Source organism: Siniperca chuatsi, linkage group LG2, assembly GCF_020085105.1.
Source record: "Siniperca chuatsi isolate FFG_IHB_CAS linkage group LG2, ASM2008510v1, whole genome shotgun sequence".
Classification (NCBI taxonomy): domain Eukaryota; kingdom Metazoa; phylum Chordata; class Actinopteri; order Centrarchiformes; family Sinipercidae; genus Siniperca; species Siniperca chuatsi.
Window position 1 is genome coordinate 25773413 of NC_058043.1, and position 17399 is coordinate 25790811.

The 17399-nt window shown below is 43.2% G+C and overlaps 2 protein-coding genes and 1 long non-coding RNA gene across 7 annotated transcripts; 1 reads left to right on the forward strand and 2 right to left on the reverse strand.

Annotated features, from left to right (window-relative positions):
* Window positions 1-138: 138 nt before the first annotated feature.
* Window positions 139-2928, reverse strand: LOC122888977 (actin-related protein 2/3 complex subunit 4). Its single transcript, XM_044223925.1, has 6 exons — window positions 2790-2928; window positions 1951-2069; window positions 1486-1597; window positions 1277-1372; window positions 838-1008; window positions 139-681 (listed from the first exon to the last, which is right to left on the reverse strand). Exons 1-6 carry the CDS (start codon window positions 2790-2792, stop codon window positions 676-678), a joined length of 507 nt encoding a protein of 168 aa, XP_044079860.1. The 5' UTR covers window positions 2793-2928; the 3' UTR covers window positions 139-675.
* tada3l (transcriptional adaptor 3 (NGG1 homolog, yeast)-like) lies at window positions 2084-7151 on the forward strand. 4 transcript variants are annotated; one of them, XM_044223883.1, is made up of 9 exons: window positions 2084-2224; window positions 3742-3970; window positions 4150-4397; window positions 4604-4709; window positions 4874-5009; window positions 5146-5249; window positions 5445-5551; window positions 6296-6468; window positions 6601-6748. In XM_044223883.1, exons 1-9 carry the CDS (start codon window positions 2220-2222, stop codon window positions 6633-6635), a joined length of 1143 nt encoding a protein of 380 aa, XP_044079818.1. In that variant the 5' UTR covers window positions 2084-2219; the 3' UTR covers window positions 6636-6748. The 4 variants fall into 4 exon arrangements, with proteins under 4 accessions (XP_044079818.1, XP_044079791.1, XP_044079809.1 ...); XM_044223856.1 differs by having other exon boundaries at window positions 2087-2224; window positions 6296-6487; window positions 6601-7151; XM_044223874.1 differs by lacking the exon at window positions 2084-2224 and adding an exon at window positions 3038-3172 and having other exon boundaries at window positions 6296-6487; window positions 6601-7151.
* LOC122888984 lies at window positions 6913-14527 on the reverse strand. 2 transcript variants are annotated; one of them, XR_006380802.1, is made up of 2 exons: window positions 14010-14527; window positions 6913-11943 (listed from the first exon to the last, which is right to left on the reverse strand). It is a non-coding gene; the product is annotated as an uncharacterized LOC122888984 (long non-coding RNA). The 2 variants fall into 2 exon arrangements; XR_006380801.1 differs by lacking the exon at window positions 14010-14527 and adding an exon at window positions 12039-13992.
* Window positions 14528-17399: the final 2872 nt, after the last annotated feature.

Sequence of the window (17399 nt, forward strand, 5' to 3'; positions counted from 1 at the left end):
AATAACAGTGTAGCTGTGTATAATGTGGCTGACTAAAAACAACTTCCGCAGAAGAACAAATCCATTTATAGGTACAGCAGCACAAACACTCAGCGTGAACGACGCAGAATGATTGACAGCATTGAAATACACCAAAGGTATAAACAACAGTTTTATTATCTTTCATTATTTTCATACATGGGGTTTGGTGGCTTCTTTACAGACAGCTTTTGCTCATGTCCGTGATTAAACACCACACAGACTACTTTCCTCAAACACAGGTTTTCCTGAACAGAGAAATTTTAGAGACAAATTTGAAACAACCGTGACAGAACACACACAGTCACATACAGAAAATACAAAAACCTGGCTGTTTTATTTGCAACAACATGTTCTCAATGCCCCTGTATTCATGGCTATCAACTTGATTAATACTTTAAGGACCCGCCTTTGTTTGGGGATTTGTTCTAAGTGGCTGAAAATGAAACTGGTAAATATTTCATTATATACAGTCATTGATATTCATGATTACAGGGAAATACTCGAGACGGGTGCAAACGGTGTCATCGCCGGATTGGTCATATTCCTCTCATCTCCTCGCTGATTGGCTGTTTACTCCTTTAGTTTTCCACTCTTGTGCTGATTGGTCCTTGCAGTGTTTTCCCAGCTTGTGTGGGAGCATGGACAACACTGTCATCAGAACTGTGGAGAGGAGAAGTCTTAATTATTTTCCATGCAAGCATTTCTTTCTTTTACAGTAAAGAACATTTGTACACAATTACTGCTATGACTCTGACTGTTATATGCAGGAAAAAAAAAAAAACGTCAATATGCAGATTTCTTAAGGCAGTTTCTTACGTTCTTGAGGAATTCCTCAGCAACGATACGAGCCCTGGCATTAACGGACAGTTTCATCTCGCTGATCTCCTTGTCGATCTCCTCCATGAAGTGGATGACAAAGTCCACTAGCTTGTGTTTGTACATCTGCTCCGTGTGGAAGTTGGTAATCAAGAAGCTAATATCATATCCCTGAAATCAGACAGCAAGAGAGGAAATGAAGAAGAAGTGAGTCAGAGATCAAATATCACTTGAGTAATTGTAATCATGGGAATGTACTTTATAAACACTGAGGTATTTTATGTTTGTATGCAGTTTCACCTGTGCACGAAGAGCCTGATGACATTTGCCATTTCAAAAATTCATGCTGTTCCTCTTTTTCTTTATTATTCCTGTCACAGTGTCACTGTATATTGGTTCCTCTTTTGAGAGATATATATATTACCACTCTGTCTCTTACCTCTACTGGTTTCCTCCTCAGAATGAAGAAGTTCTCTGCTCTCATCATCATGAAGCGCATGAACTTGTGGCAGAGGATCTTCTCAATCTCATCAGCCTACAGTGAACCATAACAGAAGTTTTTTTTAATGCATATTAGACTGAAAGAAAATTAGGAAATGTGAATAGGTCATAACCAAAAACAATCACAATCCTGCTGTTTTTAATCACCTGTTTGACAGCAATGCTGACTCTGACAGAGTTGATGGATCCCTCAATGAGAACCTTCTCCTTGTCATTACGGCTGATCACCACGGGCTGAAGTAGCAGCTCCTTGCTGCTCCTGTAACCACAGCACAATCCATCCATTACAAATAAAAACAGGCCTGCTCAGATTTAAACTATTGTGTTTTCTAGAGAATGAAAGTCATTTTTGTGCATGAGACCCTGCATGGCGCTACACAGAACCGTAGAAGTTATAGTGACTTGTTGAAAAACTCTTAATCTTCACATTGTATCGGGAAGACACCTGCAAACAGGAAGCGGCAAGTCCCCACTGGCCTGTTTTTACAGCCTTGCCCGTGCTTGTGTCATCCCCCCCCCCCCTAGATTTTCTTATGCAAGTTTGCACAAGTCCACACTTGTGTGACAGCTGTACTGTGCCTACTTACTCCAAACGCATGCCATTAAACATACCTGACCTCCACCTCCGGCTTGTTGTGACGCTCCACCACCTGAGAGGAGAAGTTCTCCAGACAGAGGGCCGCCTGCAAGGTGGCCTTCACAGCATTTAAGTAGGGGCGCAAAGTCGCTGTCTGGGGAGAAATTGAATAAGATCAGTGTCTGGGTTGGTCCCACTGCAGAGAAGATCTTGTTGGATGATGCATTTGTTATTTAGATCAAGGCACATGGGCGAACGGAACCTCCCAGTCTAGTGAGGGTGACTCAACCAGCAGGATCAGCTTATGAGGTCAGGTTTGATCAGGAACCAAAATGATCTGTATGCAGGGATGCAGTGGCTACTGCTCAGTTACAGCCCACTTACAGTTTGCCGCCTTTATATTTTGAAGATTAACTGTCATTTTAGAAAGAAAAACATGATGATAATCAGTATAAACCTGAGGCAAGTTATCTGTATATGACTTAAAACATGAATGATGCTGCTTGCAGTAACGTTAGTGGATGGGACGCTTTCATGTGACCGAGATGGCAGCACGTCCAAATTATTTACATCCATCTATATCATTCTGCCTAACGTTATGCCAAAGACATCCACCGAGTTTTTGGAGAGCTACCAATCATAATAACGAGGAGAGAAGGGGCCGAGAGGAAAAGACAGCTCAGCGCAATCACTTTAGTTTCTGCAAACCGTATCAAGGATGCCCGTACTCTCATTTCCCTGCAGCCGACCAGAAACTCCGTCTATGAGAAACACGAAGCTAGCTAGCTAATCTCGCCTCGAATGTAGCCATAGTTAGCGGAGGTAAATGGCTAATTAATGAAATATAAAGATACATTTAGTCCAAAAGACTTACCATTCTTGTGCTGTAAAAGACGGAAGTTCCTCAGCCACGCCTGGGACTCCTCTTCCGTAAATCCTACATTGTCGAGTAAAGATAGGGTGCGCTAGTTTTTCACTTAGCTCTTCGTTTGAAGACGCGGATTTCTCCTCAACCCCAGAAACGCTGCTGTTTTCGCTTGTTACTCCGCCCAAGTGGAGTATGTTTTCTATAAAACGAGCATACCCTACGATGCGTCCATTCGCTCTGTGAACAGGAGACATAACGTTATTGCTCAGCGACCGTTGGTTCAGGAGTCATTTAGGCCTTTTGAAAACTGTTTTTGAATAAAAGATGTAAATTAATAATGTCATAACCGATATATGATTTAGTTAAATAGCTGAATTACGGGTTTAGCGGTAATCTATTTTTTTATGCACCTTGACACAATATGGTTTGTTCCGATGCTACCATTGTAGAATTAGGTTAATGTATTAATAACTCCTCAGGTTTGTTTTGATAGACAGAGAGATTAGAAAATACTCCTTACATTTTTGTAACGTTGTGTAATTTTAATGTTGTTCTTAAAATTGTTATTTAGTCGAAGAAAGGCCATAATTTCATTTGAATGTATTTCACACACCCCTCTAATCACCATGGTTTTTCCCATCATGGACGCCGTTTACTGACGGTGAAATCGTTGCTCCTAAACATTCAGAGATCTATATCTATGCTTTAGGTTTGTACCATTCAGCTCTTTCTCATTCTAAAACTCCTTCATGTAAAACGTTTGTGTGCAAAGTCGTGAAATCACAGCGACCGTGATTCAAATGTCAGAGTAATTTGGGCAGTTTAGGCCCAGGGAGCTTGCGTTCTGTGATGCAGACCTGCGTGTATGTGATAAAGAGACACAGAAAAAGAGTAAGCACAACAGCTGGACACCACCATGCGTGAGTCTCATCTTCTTTAATTATCCACACACTGCCAGGTCTCTGCCACACAGCATCATGAGTGAGTTGAAGGACTGCCCCCCACTGAAATACTACGACTTCAAGCCCGTCGAGCATGTGAAGGTGTGTCCCCGCTATACTGCTGTGCTCGGCCGCTCAGAGGACGATGGCATCGGCATTGAGGAGCTGGACACCCTGCAGCTGGAGCTGGAGACGCTCCTGTCCTCAGCCAGCCGCCGCCTCCGAGCCCTGGAGGAGCAGAGACAGGTAGGAGAAAGTTGAGCCCCCCTCCCCCTCTTCATTTACCTTGTTTATATGGTTATCAGGTTTTCATCCCTAGTCAGTTGTCTGTGACTGTTACTCCCAAATGAAGACACACATTCCAAAAATGCCACTGTTGACATTGCCTCCCTTGTTGGTTGCTGCCCTTCTGTGCTACGTCTCAGATCCTCACAGACTGGCAGGACAAGAAGGGAGATAAGCGCTTTCTGAAGTTGGGAAAAGATCCAGACCCTGCTGCCTCCTCTCGCCACAAACCAAAGAAGCAGAAGTTGGACGGCAAAGGCGGTCACGGGCCAGGTCCAGGTCCTGGCAGACCCAAATCCAAAAATCTGCAGCCTAAAGTCCAAGAGTACGAATTTACAGACGAGCCACAAGACATTCCCCGCACTCCTAAAAATGATGCACCCAACAGGTCAGCAACAACAGCGCTTCACAATATCTCTCAGTTCTGTTATATTGCATTTGCTTTGTCTCAATGTTTTTCAAATCAGACTTTATTCGACTTATTAGTGAGGCTAGTCTCACACAAGTGTGCTTTAGTAAGAATGAAGGTAATATGAATGAGTTTTGTTCTGGCAAGGTGACTTTGTATTTGAAGTGGGGTATTTTTTATTTCAGATTTTGGGCATCAGTCGAGCCATATTGTGCTGATATCACAAATGAAGAGATACGATTGCTAGAAGAGCTTCTGAAACCCCCGGAGGATGAAGCTGAATATTTCAAAGTATGTATATAAAAAGCCAAGTTTTTGTTGTTGTTGTTATTAATATTATTATACCTAAATTCACTCAAAGCATGGCCAAAATTCTGAGGTGTTTTTATTGTGTTAAGTGAAATGTATCATTTTAAACGTGTGTTCAGCTTTGGTACTGTCTGTGTTAACTGTAGATTCCAGCACTGGGGAAACACTACTCTCAGCGGTGGGCTCAGGAAGATCTGCTGGAGGAGCAGAGGGAAGGAGCGCGAGCCACCGACAAGAAAAAGAGCCTCATGGGGGGGCCGCTGTCGGAGCTGGACGCAAAAGGTGAGGGAAGACCGCAGCCTGCCCTTTAAAGGACTGCACGTGTGCTCGTTTGCCCTTGGTATTACCGTGCCGGACTGTAGTTACTGCACAAGCATGTATCCACCTTAATACTCAGCTTCATGTTCAACTACTCTAGATGTGGACTCCCTGTTGAAAAAGTCAGAGTCCCAACATGACTCTCCAGAAGACGGATGTCCCTTTGGTCCTCTCACGCAGCGTCTGCTCCAGGCCCTTGTAGAGGTCAGTATGTTGAAGATTTAGTATTTTGTGATCGAGCATGTGCACTGATAAAACTTCCAATAATGCATAGTGGCTTTTGAAAGTACAAATGATTGATGAGTGAGATATGCCATCTGAAATATTCATGTTTAAATGTTGTGAAACATGCTGAAACATGACCATAATTGGCAAGATGTGTTTTCTGTTTTCTTCCAGGAGAACATTATATCACCCATGGAGGATTCTCCTATACCCGACATTTCAGGGAAGGATGCTAATGATGGCGCTGGGACTTCTCCTCGAAGCCAAGGAAAAGCTTTTAGGTATTTGTGCAATGAATGTACAAGATATCAGATGCACCAAGATCAGTTCTCCACACTGGATAACTTGGCATGTCGGCAACCATTTTCATACACAAGTTACATTCTCACACAGACTCCAATATCTGACGTAGGATAATAAACACATGTTCAGCCTGTGTTTAACCCATTCAGACTGCTTTCAGGGGGTAACCCCAGGTCATTGTCATTCACAACACCCAGGTCTGGAGCTGTAATCCCATGAACTATATATATATTCACTAAACAGAGCTGTGCTGCAAACCCCTGTATGTAATGTATATCTATGTGTATGCACATGTACAGTATATGTAGGTGCATTGGTGTGCATGTATGTGATATTATTTATGCACACACAGGCATGCATTTATGTCTCAAGTGTCCACATTTGGAGGGATGAAATGAATGTGAAATCTGAGATTCTAATATTTGAAATTTGAATCACTCTCCTTGAATAGATCTGGTACATGCTGGTTCGGATCCTAACGTATCTAGAAGTTGTGTTTTCCTCGCCACACATATGCATGGGTGACACTGCCTGAGGCTGCCTGGCCACAATACTGTATATTGGTTGGGAGTTTGGTTCATTCATGTCTTGCGGGTCCTCAGCAGTACTCCGAAATGGGTTGGCACAATAAAGTTTATTGTAGGTATCAAGTTGCCATCCTGAACTTTTTTACTTTCCGTGCCACATATCTCATTTTCTCTGTCTTTCTTCCCCCCCTCCAGTGTTCCTCACACACGTTCTTTGGAGGCTCGGATCAAAGAGGAGCTGGTGGCTCAGGGGCTGCTGGACTCTGAGGAGCGACCTGGACCAGGAGGAGACTCTGAGGACGAGGTCCTGGCAGAGCTGCAGAAAAGACAAGCAGAGCTCAAAGCCCTGAGTGCTCACAACAGAGCCCGTAAGCAGGAGCTGCTCCGGTAAAGACACAGGCCAGCAGTGGATATATTTACCATGAAGTAAACTGTACATCAAATAGTCTGACCCACGATCAGCTGTTGACATTAACTTTCTATTTGCTGCTGCCTCACAGGTTGGCGAAAGAGGAGATGCGCAAACAGGAGCTGAGGCAGAGAGTCAGGGTGTCTGACAATGAAGTCATGGAGGGATTTCGAAGAATCATGGCAGCCAGGCAGAAGAAACGCACTCCAACCAAGAAGGAGAAGGACCAGGCCTGGAAAGCACTGAAGGAGAGGGAAAGCATTCTTAAGTTACTGGATGGATAGAGGAAGAAACAGTCCGTGTCTGGGTTTTTAATCCAGAAAAAATGTCGCAAGAAGCATCTTTTCCCCACATATTGACACAGATTAGAACAGCTGTTACATGGTCAGTGAACAGCTGTATCTATGATGATGTATGATACAGTTTACTGCAGGTCTGCATGATTTAAGTAGAAACATTTCTGTAGAAATATTCTCAGTAGATCAGTAATATTTAGTGTGCATCAGAGACCTGTTCTCCTTTTGTTGAATTTGTTCTTTTCGTCAGCAGAATTTTTATGTTGCTTTTTATTTTGTTTTCCATTGTAATGTTATGAAAACAATACACATGAACGTTTGAATAAATCAGTACCACTTAAAGAAAGTCATCTTTTGAGTCCTCCTGGAACCCATCTGGTTACCAGCATCAGAAACTGAAGAGCTGAATACAGACTGCTGCTCCTGATTCAAATAGTGCTTAAACATCATTGGATCAATTATTATTTCTTGTGTTGCTATGTTTGCATGCTTATTGTTTTACGCTCAATTTCCATAACTACTGCAGTGCATTGCCAGACAGTAAGATCTGACTTTATATTTTACTGACCTTTAAAACCAAGGGTCTTTTATTAGTAAGGTAGTGGCAGGGTCCTTTTTTCCTTAACTTCATAACGATTAGTGTTGCGCTAAGACAACATATTTTACACCTAACTTGCCGTTGCTTTTTTGTTGTCTTTAAAGTGTTTCTACTTATAAAGTCACACAATCTAATGTGCAAAACAGCACACAAGAACTTGTCTTTCGACAGTTCTGTTTCATAGTTTTTGAGAAGCTGTTTTCATTTTCATTATTCAGCCGCATTGTTTTCTCTTCATTTGAAAGTGAATATCCTGCCATATGGATGCAAGAATTAGTTTTAGTTGTGTCTCGTCTTACCCCACTCCTCCTTCAACTGTGGAAACCTTTCCTCTCTACTGAGTCACCACTAGATGGCAGTCATTGTCTTTTGACTGACTAGGCCCACAGAATTTACATAGCAAGGGGCCTGTGTGCGTCAGTGTAGTGTGTGTCCAGTCTTCACTTGAAGATATCCTCACTGATCTTGATCCCAGGATAAAGCAGGAGACTGTGTGTCTCACAGTGCGCAGCTGTGTGTGAGGGTCACCCGGTTCACAACACGACAACAGTCCGACACGCTTCTCTTTCACCACACAGCCTCCACACCACTGGATGCAGAATATAAATTCAGAACGTGCTGAGAAGTGTGTGTGTGTGTGTGTGTGTGTGTGTGTGGGGTCATGTGCCCACCAATGCCAAAGCTTTAACCGCCATGTCGGCAATTTCAAATCTTTTTTTCCCCCAAAAGTATTGTTTATATTTAATGAGCGTTGTTTGTTTTACTCCCTGTGCCCAAGAAATAGCTATCACATGACTTTCAAAGTCATTAGGCTTTGGGATTACAGGAATGTTTACAAACTGAAGTGCAGAGGAAGGGTGCTGGTTACTGTCAAACAGATGTGAAAATACATTTCCAGTTAGACCATCTCTTCAGAAGAATGGTAGACTGGTTAAAAATAAAAGCTTATGTTCAGTGTCCGAGCTTACAGCCAGGCAGAAGGCTTCAACAATGGCCGGTGTCCTCTGCGCAAACTCATAATGCCATCATCATGTGTATGAAAGCTTTTAATAACATGCAGACCTATTGAATCCTCCCCACAGGTGAATGAGAGGCTGAATAGAGAGCTGTGGCGGCCCCTCGAGGCTGGGTGTATTGCACACTGCTTTTATTGCATTTGTTGTCATCAGACCTAAACTGAAGGGCAGGTCTGTTTTGTGTTGATACACTGCTCATACACGCTCAATGATGCTCGTCGGCTGTTTGCACATCCCTTATTGAGCTGTTTTTTTTTTTAATTTAAGGCTAGCCAAACTCCTTTTGACAACCCATGTGTTGTGACCCGTGAGGGACGCATGAGGCTCTAACTTCTGCCTCAGTTCCTCTTGGTGTCACGTAGCTCTCTTCTCTCCCCTTGTGAAATTCAGCTCCGTGGTGAGCTTCTTCACTCCTCTCTGTCATGGCCTGTAAACCTTTGTGGCTGTTTAAGAAGAGGGCTCTCCACTGGAGGGTCTGGGTAAATAACTTGGACTTTAGTATTCTGGCACAAGATGTGCGGCGGCTGCATGTCTGGAATCTTTTCCTATATCTCCTCAGGCAATTACGGGGAGGCAAGTAGAGTGTAAATACAGTTCTGTCATGTGGGCAGGTTGTGTGCTGTGTGTTATGTGTTTACTTGAGCACACACAAACACACACACACATCTATGCTACTATCAACCCTGATCTCCTGTCAGTGGGGGCCTTTCTGTCCATTGGTTCTTTGTTTTGCCAGTTTGTTCGAACTATGTTTCTTTCTCCGGGGCTCTCCTCCTACTCCACCTCCGTCCCTGCGTTCCTGAGCTGGCACTGAGCATGGACAGAGAGAGGCAGACACACACACACACACACACACAGACAGATACATAGGGGTAAAGGGATTTAACATAAATCTGTTGATCCTTTGTCCTAATGCTATGTAAGCTTTCATGCTGAATTGAAATTGTGTGTGTGACAGAGATACAGACAGAGGTTGAGACAGCTGCTGAGGCCGGCTGGTCCACTGAGAAGACCCTCTGTCGAGCAAGGCCACGCCTCAGCTCTACTACCGCACAGAGAACTATTGTCTTCAGCGCTTCTTCCACCATTCTGATGTCATGGTTTGTCCTTCCCCAGAGTCCTGCTGTTGCTGCTGTGGTAAAACTTGACAGACCTGGATATATTATGGTATAGGATACAGAAAAACACTCCTGTGCTCTTACCTTTCTAACCCCTCCTTTACCTGGCCTGGTTTGAATCTCATTTGCTTCTCATTTGCATGGCAGTTGATGCTTTTCTTGTGTGACTCCAGAATTTGGCAGCTCATATGCAAATCTTTTTGCCTCATTCAGCCTCAGCTGACTGGGCTTTGCTCATCGGTGAGGTAAAGATAAAGTTTCTTAGGTCCCCTTTTCAGCCTGTCAAGCCTCCTTTCGTATAAGATAAGCACAATCAGCTACAGACATGCCATTCACTTACAGTATTAGAGACAACAAACCCAGTCAGACAAGTGTACAGTCTATACGTTGTAAGGGCATTATTAACCATGCTAGCGGTGTGGCTCTATGTATGGCAATGTCGGTTTGTCTGTCTGTCCACCGCTTTTATCCAGAAATATCTCTTTAACAACTATTGGTTCAGATGTTGTGAAATTTTGATAAACCCCTGACTTTTGCTCTAGTGCCACCATCAGGTTAACATTTTTGTTTTTTAGTGAAATATCTCAAAAACTACTGGATGGTTTTGCCATGAAATTTTATGACTTTGGTGATCCTCTGACTTTTCATCTTGTGCCACCAGCAGGTCAAAGTTTTCACTTCATCTACTGGTTCCCAGACGATGTCTCCTAATCGAGCGGCAACCTCCGGGGCTGAAAACGCTGAAAGTGCCAAAAACTGCAGTTCCTCGAACAGACACTTGAGGCTGCCTCCAAAAGTGACGCAATCCCCATAAGCCCCCATGTTAAAATGCCCAACTTTACAGCAGAAATAAACATGTTTACAGCCTAGTAACGGCTTTGGTCTCTATGGCTAATTTCTTTGTTCATGACAACTGTACAGGGGTAAACTGTTATATAACTCACCCGTTTAAATTATATTAAAGTTTAAAATTATGCATAATTTGAGTGACAGGTGGGTGCCATCACAGGTGGCTAGCCGCTAGCTGTCTGCTAGCTCCACCCATGCTCCACCTCTTTGCCCATTTTTGGATTAGCCGGGAGTTAAGCGGAGTCAGGCGCTGCCAAGATGGCGACATCCGGAGCCACCACACTGAGCTTCACAATCGCTCTTCAGAAACCTATGGGTGATGTCACAGAGACTACGTCCACATTTTATACAGTCTATGATCCTAATTGGGTATTTCCTGAATTTACCTCTAGCGCCACCATGAGTTTGACATTTGTCGTTCTAAGTGAAATATTGTGACAACTACTGGATGGATTGCCATGGAATTTTGTAGATATTCATATCCCCTTCAGGATGCACCCTAATGAGTTGATCCCCTGACGTTTCCTCTAGCGCCATCATCAGGTCAACATTTTGATTTGTCCAGTACTAATGACAATACAAAACTAATGTCATACCCATCAGCCTCAGTTGTACTTCATGTTTAGTGCTTATTAGGGATTGTTAGCATGCTAACACGCTAAACTAAGATGGTGACCACGGTTGAAATTATAGCTCCTAAACATCATATCAGCATTTGGCTTAAAGCACCACTGTGCCTAATTAACTACAGCCTCACAGAGCTGCTAGCATGGCTGTAGACTCTTATACTTGTTATCTAAGAAGAGAAGGTTGGGAATAAGTAATTATGTTCATGGTATTTAGAGGATGTAAGCAAGATTGATACCGATCTGACAACATCTGCTGAAATCAGGATTAGAGGCCTGAAGACGAGCATGGATTTTGATTGCTGTTAGACCCAAGACCTACAACACAAGTCACTATAACGAGTAGTTAATACTCAGCCGATGTTTGCTTAAGGTTTTAAGAGTCTTTAGTCAGTCTTTTGTAAAGGCTGAAGTCAGGTCAAGTCCACAACCAGCCCCCATCTGAGGCTAATTAGCGCCAAAGCTTTTTCTCTTTTTCACCTCTGTCTCAGTAGCAAAGTCTCCTGAGAGCTGGCTCGGTGCCATTCGTGTTTGACTATACTTTGTTAGAATCACCAGGCAATAAGAAAGATAAGAAAGAGAGAGGTAGGTGGAAAGAGTGTGCCGTGTTAGAGTGCTGTTTAGTCATTGGCAGTAAATTTGGACAGCAGAGGTCAAAGCCCTTGAGACATATGCTTCTCTTTGGAGATAAGATAGCAGAGTTATGTTGAGGGGACCTATAAGAGCACTATGTATGGATATATATGCACATATTTCCACACAGATTCAATGCAACAGTGTCTGCCACCTCAGCCTCTCCATACAGTGGGTAAATTGGAGCAATGGGAATGGAAGAGACCCATCCGGTGGTTGTGAGACATCAGGGGGCCGCCAGTCTCCTCCCCATGGGGCTGGATGGATAACATGCCTCTAACACAGGACCTCCTCCAAGCTGTAGGATGGTGGAGCAGAGAGAGGACATCACGGCACTGTGGATAATAGCCATTGAGAAGAGACACAATGAAAAACACTTCTCTCACCACCCACCACTTCTCTGTCATCCTCCCTCCATCCTCTCCCCATCTCTCTTTCGTTTCCTCTGCACTGTTATTATCACCCAGCGATGGAGAGGAGGGCCTGCCGCCCACATGGCTTTGGTGAGAGATTTCTAACAGCGGCAGAACAGGAGGAGGGGGGAGAAAAGACAAGGCCCAATAAAGTCCATCTAAATATAGAGGCAGCAAGGCCTTTTTTCCCTTGTCCTTATAAAGAGCTGCTGGTGAATCCGGGTGGACTGTCCTCCTCACTGTACCAAGAGTGATCGCTCCCTCCAGGTTTGGGAACATAACTGTTGGTGCATGGAAACACATACTCGCACACACAGCGCTATGTTGTTTTATGAGAGAGAAAGCGGACAGGGAGCTCAGTGAGTTTTTTCTTTACACAAGAGGGCAAATCATGTTTGGCGGAACATACTAAAATAGGAGAGGTTTGAGGAAACCTCCAAACAGAAATGATGGGAGAAATTAGTGATGGGGGAGGTTCTTGACCTGAGAGCTCAAGACAGTGGAGGAGATTAGGAAAGAAGATACGCATGAATTTATGGCCAGAAATATCTCGATGGATGGATTATATATTTAAATTTATATCAACACAATCTCCAGCTTCCATCCAAAGATGCCCCTTTTTGGCTCTTTTACTTCTCTAATCCTATCTCACTTATAGTCATTATGTTTTTCTAAAGAGAGAGCTGTCTTCTAAACTTGGCTCTGTCTTAATGCTTAGCCTAGCTTAGCATAAAGACTAGAAACAGTGGGAAACAGCTAGCCCGAGTCTGTCCGAAGGTAACAAAATCCACTTACAAGCATCTGTAAATCTCACCAAAAAAAAAAAAATCAGGTATTTTTATGACTTTATTAGAGATGACATTAAAGAAATGAAAGGAAAAGCAACAAAGATCCCCAGTCGGATTCAAACCAGCAACTTTGCGGTTCGCAGTTGTGTCTTGTTTGTTTAGTTCGTACCAAAACCGAGAGGTAAGCTATGTTCACGTCATACCACGTCACAACAATATATCATGTCATATTGCTGTAGTCACGAGTAGCTTAGTTGGAAAATATATTCCCGTCACGGAGATTTTGGAATGAACACATTTCTGACAGCTACGATATCTCCCGCTTGGTGAAAAGACCAACTTCAGTCGTTTCTTTTAAACATAGCTGGCAACATGTCTGCAAAGCCTCCATCGCTGGCAGTTAAATCTAAATGAAGTCCAATGTTAACATCAATAGAATAAATTCAGGTTCTTTGTTCGACCTAAACGAGAGTTGACGCTCTCCACTGTTCAAAAGAGAAAATGCCTTATCAGTTGTAAATTATCAGCTGCTGCAGTCAGCAACACAGAGGTGACCTCTTCACTCAGGACCATCCCCCTCATGACAAATTAACAAATCCAACAGCTGCATCATCAATGTAAGTAACTAATGTGATTTACTCCCATATCCTATGCACTGTTGCTATCTGTCTGAAGTGCAATTATCAGTGGCGGCATGTTCTGTTTTTTGTTGCTTTCTACCATTAAATAACAACATATGTTATATACAGGTCATATGCTGGTTAACGCAGACTACAGATAAATGTGTTTCAACAGGAGACAGTCTTTAGTGAAGCAGGACACTTAGTGCACTTATTCACACAGAGACAGATATAATTTTTACTACGCTCTGTGTGAAGCAAACAAGGTCATTTTCACAGCTGTCCTCGTATGCCAGCGGTGACAGCAAAAGTTCAGAAGTCAAACAGGAAAAAAGGTTCACTGTGTGTTTTAAAATCCTCTTCTACACCTGTTGCTTACTGTCCCCTGCTGTGTGTGGGTGTGTGTTTGGGGCCACACACATTGAACATGCGCACAAACGCACACACAAAGTGGTTTCATTGTGGCTGTCTGAGCTGAGTGCACCAAGTGCACCAAAGGCAAGCACAGAAAACCCAAATAACATCACATGCATGCAGACTCACGCACTGAACATCAGCATTTGTTACATAAGAGCTCCTCTTCCACACAGACAACTCCACAGCACAGTCTGAGTCAATGTCAAACCCTGCATGAGAGAGAAAATGGGTATAATTCACGCATGGCCACTCAGTTGCTATGTGTACAGCTGAAGTGGATCGATCTGTGTGTTTGTGACTGTGTCAGTTTGTGGTCATGAAAGCCCCACTGAGAGGAAGCTCAGCTGTCAGTAGTTGTCAGACGCTGGGCCTCTCTCTCTCTCTCTCTTCACTGATCCTGTTGTAGTTAACCTTGCCCCCCTTTCGTTTTCTCCCTTCCTCCTCTTTTTTGCCCCCCAACAGCAGTTGGCTGGGTTTGAGGTCGTGGTGGGTGCGCCCGTTTGTATAAGCATGTTGGCCAGAGATAAGGAAATGTGGCACAGGACCAACAAACCTCCCTCCGGGCTGAACATATTACGAACACACACACATACAGCAAAGAAGTGTCCAAAATATTGTGGCCAAAGGTCAAGGCATTTATTGTATTATATGTGGCAACGATATTATAAACTTTGACCTCGCCTCACCCGCGGATTTAGCACTTCTTGCCTACTCGCCTCCCCTCTTGTCTTCTTGTGCTCTATCCACTGCTCTGTCTCACCCCGTGCAGGGTGTTACCCATGCTACATTAGCTGCTCACATGCAGAATGACACAGAACAAACACCCTCTCTCTGCAACGCTTGCTCCACGTTTGGTGGGGGGAGAAATCGTTTCTGTGTGTGCATGCCGACACTGCCAGACTGGTGTGGCGTGGTGTAAAATGGACGTGAGGAGAGGATGTGGGGCTGAAAGCGTCTGTGGCGCCTCAGCTCTGCTTGCCTTTGGGAGACGTGGGGGTGGGATAGGGGCTGTCGGTGAGGGGAGTGTGGGGGGTGTCGGGGCTTGTGATTACAGCGCAGCTCTGATGGACAAACTCAGATCACATTACAGAGACTTGGATGCTCTGAGGGAAGACGCCAAGTGAAGACAGCTACCACGGTGCTAATGGGAGACACATTTATGAATTCACACACAGGCACACACACACACGTAAACAGATTAATGAAAACATTTTAACCCACATATCCACAGATGCCCAGTTCATTGAGCTCTCTTAATCACTTCACTCACAATGCAACCTGTTCCAGCTGTTGTCGTGTCTGTCTATTTCTGTCTCGCCAACTGATTAAGCCCTCTTCACTCCCATTAACTTTGATAAACTTTACCACGAGTATCAGTCATGTATGGCGCTGTCTCCTCTGGCTCATCTCATTATCACCAGCCCCAGTAGAAGTGCCAGAAGGAGCGGGAGGTGTGAGAGTGGCGTGTAGGGCCATCAGAGCAGCTGATAGGATACAGGCCTGCTGTTGGATAAGCACTTGTTTCTGCCAGAGCCCTGAAAACTCACACTGATCCATAAATATCTACATTTTTATCACACCCAGACTCCACAGTCCTGGTTGAACACTTCCTAGTCCTAGTCTCTGTCCAGTAACATTTTCATTGATTTACAAAAGTTACCAAGCTCCTCGCACCTTCAAATGTCCAGGTTTGATAAGTTAGGGTCAATACAGTATGTACAGTATTTCAGACATAATTTCTCAACACAAGTAATTAGATAAATGTAATATACATTAATGAATCTTTTTTTTCAGTTTTAGTAACAGCATCATTTTCTGTATGAGACAAAGGCTTATTGCTTCCTTATAAGTGAGTGAGTGATGGGAAAGAAGTGGTGCAAGCTCTTAAAGTTAAAGGGGCACTATGTAACTTTAAAGAAGAAATAGCACATGTATATTCCTACAAATGAAAAGTTGAATTGATAAGAAATAAAATGCACCCTTGCTCAGTTCAGTACACTCAGGGGTTTTGCTCCTACATTCTTACTTCATTTTATGCCTAGGCTACTGCTACAGTGCGTTTTAGCATTTATGTTTTTGTAGAAGACAGTATATTGACTCTGCTATGTGGCCAGTTTTACTGGCTAAACCTGCTGAATTCTTAGGCACATTTGAATGACGATGTTGCTCAGCTTGTTAGAGGTTATTGACAGCTTTGCACTCAGTTTTTCTTTCATTCCTCCTCCTCCTACACGTATTGTAATTTGGGTAAATCTTAAACCTCCAACATGTCATCAAGGTAATCAATACCTTCTATTGTGCCATTCCTCACACTGTGGCGGCATCACATGCAGTTAACCACAGCACAGCACTGAACAGGTATCCCAGCTGTATGGAAACTCTTCATTGGTGACTCTATCAGCTACTGATCTTCTCAGCTCCAGTTCCCCTTGCTTACAGTTAATCTCATTTGTCCTACTTCTCCCTAGCTTTGGGTGTGTTACATAAACAATGTTAATACACCAAGTAAAAAAAAAAAGAGTATGCAGCAGTGTTTTTGACCAGGTATCGTCCCCCTTCAACTTAAGCTTATGACTGCTGACCACAGGCTGTCTTCATTGGTGGTTCTTATTATGCCATCCTGCACATCACTCTGTGCTAATAGGGACCTATCCCCGTCAGCCACCCACTGACTGTCTCTACTTCTTGTTCGAACCTGACTCTCTCCAGACCAGACCATGTTATCTGAATGGGTTAATGGCACGGGAAAAGAGCATGGAGTCTGGTCATTTCTTCTAAGAGCCTGGGTAAATATAGCCTGTATCTGATGCCACAGCACCAACACTCCACAGGCCCAGACAGTGGGACTAGACTCTGACGTGCCACACAGATGCAGGGCCTGTCAGGTGTAAGATGCTTGGCTTGGGTTTTAGGGGGCCATTTAATAAGGCAGCATTTGCGTGAAATAATGTTAATACATGATCACAGCTCATTACAAAACAAGGCGCTCATAAAATTGCTATTTATGATTCTCTATAAAGCCTCCAAAGGAGATTAAACAAGAGGGGCTCCCTGAGTGCTCATATATCATTTCACATTTATGCAGCTTATAAATTAATGGTACTACTCCACTTTGTTTAGATGTTCTTGTTAATCATACTGTTACAATTGCTTACTGTATAAACAGCAAGTGTAAAGCCAAAACAGCAAGCCAAAACAAAATTCAGGTCCAAAGCTTTTATCTATTATTGTACTTTTGTCAATTAAGCTTAATCATAACTTATGTTGTTTACTAGCACAGTATTTGTTATGCATGTATGTATACAGACAAAGTATAAATTACATTTGAATTATATTTTATAGAGAAATTAGTATCATGAGTTGAGTGTTTTTATATTGCTAGCTGAGTTACTAATTACTATTAATAACCTTACAGCATGATTTTAAAATGATGTGTAGCACACTGTCTGACAAAAGTATATCTTCAATTCAGTTTATTTGAATTTAGGGACACATTTTTAAAAGGAACTACATTAA

Coding starts and splice junctions, on each gene's coding strand:
- tada3l (XM_044223856.1), top strand. Junction 5,250..5,444: donor TGCTCCAGGCCCTTGTAGAG/GTCAGTATGTTG, acceptor GTTTTCTTCCAG/GAGAACATTATATCACCCAT. Junction 6,488..6,600: donor CGTAAGCAGGAGCTGCTCCG/GTAAAGACACAG, acceptor GCTGCCTCACAG/GTTGGCGAAAGAGGAGATGC.
- LOC122888977 (XM_044223925.1), bottom strand. Junction 1,598..1,950: donor AAGCCGGAGGTGGAGGTCAG/GTATGTTTAATG, acceptor CTGTGGTTACAG/GAGCAGCAAGGAGCTGCTAC. Junction 1,373..1,485: donor TCAGCATTGCTGTCAAACAG/GTGATTAAAAAC, acceptor GGTTCACTGTAG/GCTGATGAGATTGAGAAGAT.